At 30.8% G+C, this 11887-nt stretch overlaps 1 protein-coding gene across 1 annotated transcript; it reads right to left on the bottom strand.

Moving 5' to 3' along the window:
• Window positions 1-428: 428 nt before the first annotated feature.
• Window positions 429-2419, bottom strand: LOC122605692 (protein DETOXIFICATION 49-like). The gene has a single exon (XM_043778647.1). It carries the CDS (start codon window positions 2350-2352, stop codon window positions 634-636), a length of 1719 nt encoding a protein of 572 aa, XP_043634582.1. The 5' UTR covers window positions 2353-2419; the 3' UTR covers window positions 429-633.
• Between the last annotated feature and the right edge of the window lie 9468 nt (window positions 2420-11887).

Genomic DNA, 11887 nt, shown 5'->3' with positions numbered 1-11887 from the left:
ACCGATAATTTACATACCATAGACAAAAACAAGTAGTTTGTTACATTACATAAACGTTTTTGTAGTTAGTTACATAACATAAACATTTTAGTATAGTTAGTTACATTTCCATGTCATAATGGTGACCGGCTACGTGTTCAACCGGTGATCCTATACATACTATAGACAAAAACATATAGTTTGTTACATAACATAAACATTTTGACATAATTAGTTAAATTTTCAGGTCATAATCCCAAAAACTTTTTATACGGAGCTATATAGTGTCATATATAGTCGAGTTTTATGTTTGCAACACCTTTCATTTTCAATAGCTAATAAAGATGCTTAAACTTTTTTTTATACATATACTAGGTGTGATAAATTTCTTAGTATTTTTAGAAATTCCAACTTTAAGACAAAACATTAATAAGAAAAATACTAATATGTTAGAAGAAGTGAGGATCTATAATAATAAGATAGATAAAAATCCAAAATTTGTTTGTCTTGGTTAAAAGCCTTTAAAACTATCCAAAAAATAAAATAAAAATAGTCCTATTGCCCGACCCACCTACCAACTATATACTTTACAAAGACAGACATTAACAAAAATAAAAAAATGAAATGGAAAAAATCTGAATCTAATGAAAGTGATTAAACTAAATCAGCCCCAAAACCCAGAGATTCTTCCCCTTGCTTGTTTTCAGGTTTTGTTAATAACTTTTTATACTCTTGTTCCTTATTTTCTTCGTTGTCAGCAACAACGCTGTCACCACAACCACCGCTGTCGTTATCGTGTGTTAATAATTTCGCTCGTTTGGCTTCCAAATCCCAATCTGTCCGGCCCAAAACGACCAACATCGTGACCACACAAGACATCTGTGCAGCCAGCATACCGAACCACAACCCTTTAAAGTCAAACCCTAGATAAAAGCCCAAAACAACCGCCACCGGCATACCGACTAGATAAAAACATCCTAGATTAATATTTGCTCCGATTTTCGGTCTTGCTGTGCCTCTCAAGACACCACACCCTGTTGTCTGCGGACAGTTTCCTAGCTCACATAGCCCGATTATCGGAAGGACCATGGATGTCAATGCTATGATTTCTTTATCTTGTGTGAACATAGTAGCCCATAAATTCCTCACGCTTGTGGCGAATAACAGAGCCGTGAAGCCCAAAACGAAACTACACGAAAGTCCAACAGTGGCTGCCAGTTTCGCCTTTTTGGGCCTGCCAGCTCCCAACTCGTTTCCAACACGAGTTGACACGCTAAAACTCAATGAAGACGGGAAAATGTAGATTAACGCGGTTGTTTGAATTAATATCCCCATTGATGCCACGGTGGCTCTCGGGTTTACTAATAACCCGCATAACAAAATCATGATTTCGTACCACCACCATTCCAGACAAACCGATATGCAACTCGGAAGTGCTAAATTCAGCAACGATTTCCAGCCTTTTAGACATTCTCTCGAAATACCTCCCCATGTTTTCTTGTAAACGCCCGAAATTAGTATGTATATCACCAATGAGGCTACCAAGTTAAAATTTGTCCAAACGCTACTAATCGCGATACCTTTGATTCCTAAGTTGAGGTTATTTACGAGATAATAATTGATGGGAATGTGAAGAATGATGGAAAGAGATGCGCAAAATGTGAGTGGTAAAGTTACGGATTGGGAACGAAGGTAAATTCGTAATGGGTGTAAAAAAGATTGGGCCAAAAGGTCGGGTAACGAGTATATAAGATAAGTTTGGGCTTGTGTCGCGATATCTTCATCTTGGCCACAAAGTAGCAAGATGCTTTTCATGTTGAGCCATAAAATGGCAATGGGTAAGGAAACGAATAGCAATAAAAGAATAGTTCTTTGTAAACAAAGACCAAGAAGTGTATGTCTTTTAGCACCAAAAGCTTGACCGCAAATGGGTTCCATGCCCATAGCTAAACCGGATAAGACCGAGTATCCTGTGATGTTCGCAAACCCGACAGCTAATGAGCCGCCCGCGAGCGCCAGCTCACCAAGATGACCTAAGAAAAGCATCGATATCATTGACCGAGAATACAACAAGAGCCCCGTGAGGATCATTGGGATTGCGATTTTCGCTATTGAAATGGCTTCATTGATAGCTAAAGTAACATGAGTTTTACTCTTGTTCTTATTTGGTTTGCTATATTGTTGATTGTGGTTGTTATTATATACAACAACAACATCATCATCATCAACAACAGTTGGTGTGATGGTAACTGCTTTTTGGGATGGTTTTGAAGGGATCAATAAAGGGTCCAAAATATCTGTAACTTTTTGTGTTGATGAATTACAATTGCAACAACAAGAAGCAGCAGCAAGGGATGACGCCTGTTGGCACATGTTCAAAACCTCTGTTTTTACAAAGAGAGCCAAAAAGAAAAGAAAAATAATGAGAGGAGAAGTTGGGGGGAAGTTTTTTTGGGGGTTTAAGAGTATGCATTTGTGGTCGGTATTTAAAGATTTTGAAGACGGCCTGTCTTTTCAAGTTTCCATCTCTCTTTTATTTATTTTTCTCAATCCAATAAAAAACAAAAATACAATTCTTTATTTCTTTATTCTCATTTCGCATAAGAGATTACATTTTATTTATTTATTTATTTTTGACAAAAAAAAATTGTCTTCTGACCGGCGTTCAACAGTACACTGCTACCAGTACGTGTGTATATTTTGTACATGTTTTTCCCACGGAATAAAATAACATTAGACTTTCATCAGGAATAACAAGCTTATTAATATATATCAAAATGATAAAAATGACCTCAATACCCAATTTTTATAAAAAATATATCAATATACCCAAGTTTTTTTAGATTTTCACAAAATACCCAACAAAATCTCAATAAGATTCCCAAATTCGCAAAGAGATTATATAAAATCGCAATGAGATTCCCAAAATCGCATAAAGATTTAACATAATCGCATAAAGATTTTATAAATCTCGTAAAGATTTTGTAACATTCGAAGTTCTTTATGAGATTCTAAGTTCTTTATGCGATTCTGAAAATCTTTATGCGATTTTCAATGTTCTTTATGAAATTTTTAAAGTTTTTTATGAGATTTTCAAAGTTCTTTATGCGATTTTCAATGTTCTTTATGCGATTTTCATCATCTTTATGCGATTTTCATAATCTTATTGCGATTTTTCAAACTTATTGTGATTTTTATGGGTATTTTGTGGTAATCTAAAAAAACTTGGGTAAATTTATAAAATTTTATAAAAAAATTGGGTATTGAGGTTATTTTCTCTAAAATTTAAACACCCTGCTTTTTGAAATAGAATATATTCAATATTATAAGTATTATCTACCGATAAACTAAAACAAGATTGTAGTCTTCTTTAATCGACACATAGCGCTATATTAATGCGACAACTGTTTTTTAGTTATATTCATTAAAAAAATACCTATTTAATAATTTTTTTTTAATCTCTTCTATGCTATATAAACTTGGATATATTCTTATTTGTTATTTCTAATTAAATGTTTTAATTTTTAAATTTATGGTTTATAAATGTTTAAACTGCAATTTATGGTTTATGCATCAAACATGGTATGTTACATGTTGATGAAACAGATCAAGTTGATTGTAGATACTAACATTAAGAACCATTGACCGCAGTTAATTAAGCCGTATTATGTTTCGGAATTTAACTTCTGTTTTGCTTTGATATCATAACTACTTTCAACAGGACCATCGGTGCTATTTAAGTCAAGCTTTTACATATATGTACATTAATAAACGTACCCAATTTTATTTTATTTTTTTTGTAAGGAATAAACGTAACCAATGGTTTACGTTCAAGGCCTGGTTAAGACACACACACATGCTCCATTTGACTTCTTCTTATTTCTTCTCTTTATTTATTTATTATTTAGTCAAACCAACTGAATAGTTCGATTTGTGAAGTTTAGCAACATCTTCATATCAAAAAAATAAATAAAATAAAATAAAAGATTATACTTCGTTCATGTTATTTTTAAACTGTTGACTTAATTTTAAATAAACTATAATATGTATATTAAGTGGTTTTTAATTTCCTTTATCAACATCGACTTATAAAATAAATCCTGTTAGTGTACTTTTAACATATTTGTATTAATTTATACGCATTAATATATATAACTTTGTCAACTATAGCCTTTTGTGTGATGATTAACACATACAAAAGGGTGTGCCTACATGTCATGATATAGGATATTACATATCATGTTCTATATATATATATATAATGAGAATATAAGGATGTTAGGTATTTAATTTTATGTATGAAATACTCACATATTGTTTTTATAATCCATAAAATTCATGGGGGCCTAAACATTTATTCATTAATTAAGAAATATTAAAAAATCTGTATGTGAGGGGTTCCACACCTAAACTTAGATGTTAGACAACCTTATATTCTATTTTCTCATATATATATATATATATATATATAGTACAAAAAAAATACAAAAAGTACAAACATTTAAAAAAGTATAAAAAGTACATGTGTAAGTTAAAGTTAACTTACACATGCTTGTTTCTTCCATTTCCGACCACCACCACCACCACCTTCATCATCTCCATCCACCACCATGATCCTCCGGCGAGACTTACACATGTGTAAGTACAACTTACACATATGTAAGTGAACTTTACGTCGATAATCAGGTTCTTTTCGGGTGGATACGGTACGGGCCAGAGACCCTCATCCGTTCTAAGCTGACCGTTAAGGGACGCATATGGGAATCGTATGAATTTGATAGGCGGTGATCCAAGAGATGGTGACGGTTTGCTACGGTACGGGCGAAGCCCTTGATGCCGGCACCGACGCCGTGGTTGGGGTGGTTGGAGATGATGATGGCTGGTGGTGGTTGTCTCGCGAAGGAAAAAACCTATAAATTTTAAACCCTAAAATGCTAAAAAAGATGTGTAAGTCTCGCCAGAGATGGTCGCCGTCGCCAGATGATCATGGTTGTGGTCGGAGATGATGATGGTGGTCGGAGATAGTAGGAAGAAGTAAGAAGAAGGAGGAAATAACTTGTACTTTTTGTACTTTTTCAAACACTTGTACTAAAAATACTTTCATATATATATATATATAATGAAAAGTTATTTTGAGAACCTTTTTTTTTTTGCGAGAACCTTGGAGAAATTTTCAAATCAAGCCCAACCGATGATTATTCTTTACGTGAAAATTGTTTTTTCATTGTTTTCTGAATAAATTGTGTGTAATTTTGAAGTTTATAATTGTGTAGAATCATGGATTATTATCCGTTATACAATGATGTGGAGATTTAGATTCTTGATCACATGTGCACGAATATTGCTATGCATACATGTGATCATGGCAATATTCGTGCACATGTGATCAATAATCCAAATCTCTACATAATTGTATAACAGATGATAATTCATGCCTCAAATATTTATAAACTTCAAAATTACACATAAGTTATTCAGAAAACAATAATCAAATAATAACTTTCATGTAAAGAATAATTATCGGTTGGGTTTGATTTGAAAAATTCTCAAAGGTTCTCGAAAAAAAAAAGTTTCTCAAAATAACTTTATATATATCTAAAGTGTTCCTCATACTTGTTCTATAATTTGTGGGTTAAGTAGTTTAGGTTAATTAAGAGTTTGTCGTAAGATTAGACCATATGAGGTTATCTTTATTGGAAATTTATAGAATAAAGTTGATAAGAAGAAGAAAAAATGTTCGGATTGTTGTTAACAAGGCTGACCTTGGGACTTATGGGCCCATCACAAACCGGAAAAAGGTCCCTAAGTTAGATGCAATAAATCCGACCTAATTGACGACTTAAAACCAAAATATGTCTACCATCAAACTAGAATGTACATTAAAAATAGAATTACGATATACATCACTTAAAATTTCCGTCCCTCGAAAAGTGGGGTCTTGGATGTGCCTAAGCCCTTATGATTGCTAACCATGATGAGTGAGTATATCATTTCTATGTGGCATGAAGTTGTCTAAATTTTACCCAAAAGCATGAATAAGAAGCCTAAATTATATCTAAAAGCATGAATAAGGAGCCTAAATTTATATAGCCGTAAATAGGAATTTATAATCCTTGATAAAAATTTATGGGGTTTACTAAATACAGCCCTTATGACTGTGTTTAAGGTGTATAAATTGTTTATACATTTACCATGAAAATCAGAGGGTGGACTTTTAATACGAAAGATACAAGTTTTTTTATGAACGTCAAATATAACACTTAGGGCTGTATTTAGCATTTCCTAAAATTTATTATTCTAACAAAGCTAATAATACGTTATAATTAACATGATCACTAGCAAAACCTTGTAACTTTGAGAAGACAGATGCATTCATAGTATAGTAGTATAAATGCTCTTAATAATAAGGGAAATTATAAATGCTCTTAATTAACATACCTTCCTAATATTTTTTTAAAATATCATGATACATATCAAATATAGTCTACTAATCTTCCTTTTTAATTTTATCCGTTGATTATACTCAATGTTAGGAATTTAGGATCAAATTATTAAGATCCGATTTTATAAATAAAAATAATAATAATAATGAAGTTGGACTTTTTACTATAAACTAATAATTAGAAAACGAAGACAATGATTACGACAAAAATAAGGTTTTAGGCTAGGGCAGTAGGGGAATAAGGTTAAAAAACGTGTGACGACAGATAATTTGTTAACATAATATATATGGAGTTGTTATGGATAACTTAAATGCTTAAAGGCCCAATTGCATGTTTCTTCATTACATTACAAAAACTAAGATCGTGTTTTTTTGGCCGACATATTAGTGTTTTTTAGCACGTTTTGACCAATCCGACGGACGGCAACCGCCGCTTCTTGTTCAAAACCCGTCACTGCGCCTAACTCTCTTGTATGCTTTGCCAAAACACTCGCTATTTCTTTTTATTTCTATTCGTATTTACTCATATTTATTGGAGTAATCTATTTTGCTTTTTATGCATTCAAAAATGGATTATATACCTCTGAAAAGATTTTAAAACCCCATATGTATACTTACGATATTATGTAACAAATCTCCTTTTGAATCAACATTGAACTTAAATTTCAACAAATCTCCTTTGAATCAACATTGAACTTAAATTTCAACATTGATTTTAAGTTTCAACAATTAATCAAAACTAAATTATATCAATAAGTTACACTACTCGCCGCCGCCACTACCATAACTACAAGTCCACCACCAATCGCCGTCGCCACCACCGCCACGCGACACCACAACTCGTCACCGTCACCATTGCTGCCGTCATCACACTGCCGCATTGCGCGGGTATAATTCTAATGTTATAACGCAGACGAATATTTTGAACTCTATAAAACTAAACTTAGATAATAATATTATCTTAATTTCTTTAAATGACATTATAATATTATATATAAAAAAATGTAAGTAGAAACTAGCCAAATATAAAAAGATACCCAGTCTAATTTAAAATAGATAACAAGAATTACTTGAACGTCGCGATAGATATCTGGATTCTTAAAAGGTAAGAACATGAGCTAATGCATCACGATTCATGATGCTGCGATATAGGATCTAAATCAACTTTCATTTAACCCTTCTCAATTTTTATGGTTTTTTACAAAAAATAACTTTTTCAAAAGAGATAAGTATCAACACCAAACATAAGAATTTAAACATGTATCCATATGTATCTGTTATAGAACTTGAATTTATAATTTTTTGGTTGATGACTAAACACATATCGCTCAACTTACTTTTTGAAAGAAAAATTAATTAACGCGTAAAATAACCACAAACTTAATTTCATCTAACATATTGTAACCTTTTAGGAGAAATGATATTCATACCACCGAAATTGATTCATTTAGCACACTGTACAAGTATTACAACACACTGTACATTCGGTTAATACATCGTTGTGATAAATTAATCAATTTAAGTGGTAATAATATTACTTCCTTTTAAACAATGTACACCAAAGGTAATTAATTAGTATGAAAACGTCATATCATTTTAGCATCATGTTAAGAGGAAATGTTAAGATAAATATGGAAAAAAAAAAAAAAAATTAAAAGCCGTCCAACATAAAATGTCATATTGTAAATGACAGTTTTGTGGGTGAATTTGCATCAAAGAGATGATGATAATATGTCGGTAGGGACAAAAAAGGCAACATTCACTATAAGTGCTGAACGCCCCAATTAATATAAACACATGTTACCGTTTCCAGATGGACTTTAGGAAACACCATATGCTAAACAAAAAAAGAAGTACTAACACCCAATATTCAATATCGTTTTTCATGATTTATAAATTTAATAACTTAAGGTGTATGAGAAAGATTTAGATATCGACAAATACTTGTTTATTAAAGTAGAAAGGCTGCTTACAGGTTTATCTAAAACAAAAAAGGACATCCGATCTTATAAGACATTAAGTTAAAACCCTCTAACTCTCTCGAAAAACTATCCTTTCTAAAATTATGTTAATGGTGCATACGTTTATTTTTAATTAAGGAAGAAAATGATTTGTTGTTTTCTTTTTTCCCCTCCCAACAAGGCATTTTAATTTCCTAATATTTTAATTCAACATATCCAGAAAGTTACTAAACCAAAACTATACACAAGGTGTTTACCTAATAATTTATTAGCACGGTACGTACTCACGTAATGTGGTGGTGGTCATGACAGAGACGGTGTGATGGTAGAGACGATTGTTGGTGGTTCATATAAATAATTGAAGTAAAAATAATCGATGTAAAATTTTAAAAATGATATTTTAAAAGATAAATGATTGATAATGTAATTAATTATTAATGTTAATAGGGTAATGTATGTGAAAATATTTAATGTCGGGTTGTTAGGTTAAAATATTATATATTTTTTAACACTTACAAAATTAATTTTTTTTTAATATAATATTATACATATATAGATAAACTTACAGTAGTATACGTACTATATTATTTTTCTCATATATGAGTTTCTTTTTGTTTTGCAATTATTAATATACCTATTGTTATAAGTTGTCTTGAGTTTATGTGCAAGACCATGGATGAAAGACAAAGGCTGTATACAACAAAAATTTTGTTGTACGTGGTACTTATATATTTATGCTCTATTGCTATGTATGAACACATTTCCTTGTTCTACTTATATTTTTTAATGCCTAATTGTTAGAAATATAATGGTGATGTTAAATTGTAAATTGAGTTACATTTTATATTGTTGTTAAAGAGCATGAGGTATAGGTAAAACTTATAAGTATACATACAGTATAACCTATATAATTTAATACTTAATAAATTAATGATTAAATTAATAATTTGTTTGGTCTCAATTTAAAAAAACTCTTGTAAATTTTAACATTGAATAAATTAATAACTTTATCTCGGTTACAACACTATTAATTTATAAAAGATTATTTACTATACATAAACCTCTTGCCAATGCATTTGTAACAATTATTTTGACATAATTAACATAAGCTCGAATTAATTTATTTCATTAAAAAAAAATCTATCATATCTCCAAAACTGCTAGCTAAGAAGTAGCTAATATAAACACATGTACGTGCAGAAAACACCCCAAACAAAACTAAATCACCAAAAAACATTACTTACTACTTAGACAGTTGGACACAACCTTAAGTAAAAGAGCACCACATCTCTCTAAAAGATTCAATGAACATATCTTTAAGACAATAACAATTGTTGTCTGATTAAAACAATCCTATTCTTAAATTTTCATATTCTTAAATTTCCATAAACACCAAAATCCTATTCTTAAATTTCCATAAAATATTTTTTTTCTTGTTCTTGTAAAGAATCGCTATCAAAGTCAATAGCTAAAGAAAATGATGGCCGACTTTAATTGTATGCCCCGTTCTAAGCTAATTGTTTTAGACGCGTACGGTTAGTGGGTTTTTGACTATTTGGTCAAAGGGTTATAAGAGTCAAGTCTTATATATTTGGGGTCGTAAATATATATTATGGGTCAATGTCACCATATCATATCATATACGAGTATATATTTATATTTATAAATTCGAATAATAATAAAGGGAATGTCTATATTTAGTGGGGAGCACTCAACTGAAGCACATTGCACACACTTGTATATAAATTTGGTTTTACATTGACTCAGCTCAAAGTAATGAATAATCAAACTAAAATCTAACTTTTATTTGATGATTACAATATTATTGTACCTGCTGTTATACATATTTATTCGTAAAAAATCGACACATATTTATAAATAGTCTACTTTGAAATAAAACTTGAAAAAAACTCACAAATAATCCATCAATTAGTTGATAAATCATTATACCTAAACTGTATACTCATTCGATATTTTTACAACACGATAATATACAATCATATTATATTTATATATATATATTATATTATGTGCACTATATATTTTATTTTTCTATGCAACAAATTATAAAAACCATATTAGGCATCATAATATATGGCCGGGTACTTGAAAAAGTAGTATTGTGTATAGAAAAAAAGTTTTGAACATATTATTTTAATTAAGTAACTAGCTTATTACTCGTGTAACATGCGAGATTATTTATACACGAGATGGGTATCCGCGTAATGCGGCGTCGGTGGCGGCAACGAGTAGTGGTGGTAACGATGTGGTTATTAATCTAAAAGTAATTGACGTAAATGGTAATGTAGTTATTTTATGGTTAAGGAATGTATCTTTTGTAAATAACTTTATTAAGAATCTTATAGAGATATTAGGTGAAAATATTTAAATTAATTAATAATAGAGATAGATAGCTTGAATAAATATGGGTGTAAAATATTTTAGGGATATATTGGGAAGATTTAGTGTGTAAGTTAGGAATGTGTTGAAAATTAAGGGTATGTTGGGTATTTTAAAGGTAGAGAGTTATAAATGGAAGGTAATTTGTTTATTAATATAGCATAGATGATTTTTTTCATTAAAAACTTTTAATATATGAAAGTGATTAACACTTAAATAAATATTTCCATATTTTTAACCACAATTATAATACCATATCTATACTATATGATATAAAAAAAAAACACCCGCTTGTTGAAAGTTACATGCGGGAATGTCTAAAATGCACTTAATGATAAAATTACACTATCAATCATTTATCTTTTAAAATATCTTCATTAACCTTTTAAGTCAATTACTTTTACATCAATTATCTACACCATTCGACGCAGTCTCAACCACCAACAGTCGCCGCCATGACCATCGCCGCATTACGCGAGTACCATGCTAGTTTATTATCAAGTAAAAATTCTAACAAATGATTTCAATTTTCAACCATAAAATTAAAATATATACATGGAGCACATATATATATATCCTAGTTAATGTAGTTCATCATTATGTTAATTATGAAATATTAAATTGATATCTTTATTAACATTATACCTACATAACTTTCTCTGTCACTCATATTAAGAGTAACAATGGTGTTATTATAATCCATGGAAAGTAACGCCCAATGCCGTCTTTCACGGGTTTTAGGTCTCAATACCTCGACGGTGTATGAGGGAGGCTAAGATGTAGACAGTCTTACCCCTACCACGACGGTGTAGAGAGGTTGCTTCTAGGTTTTATCTAAAGATAGAAAAGGACCTCCGGCCTTGTAATGGATGAGGATAGAACCCATGACCTTTGCACCAGAGACAAAGGTGTTAACCACTTAATCCAAATCCATGCATCTAAGCAATCACATAAAAAGATATTTGGAAAAAAAATATGCAGTGTCAGCTCATTGATATTGAAAGGAAAATGTAATTGAAATTTCTCGTAATAATATCATACTTTTAATGTTTAGTTCTGAATGAACAATAAAAAACAACAATAAATCATACAACTAAAATCTTTA

This window comes from Erigeron canadensis, chromosome 6, assembly GCF_010389155.1.
Source record: "Erigeron canadensis isolate Cc75 chromosome 6, C_canadensis_v1, whole genome shotgun sequence".
Lineage (NCBI taxonomy): Eukaryota > Viridiplantae > Streptophyta > Magnoliopsida > Asterales > Asteraceae > Erigeron > Erigeron canadensis.
The sequence above is the reverse complement of the archived record's forward strand: the minus strand, read 5'-3'. Positions and strand labels throughout refer to the sequence as shown.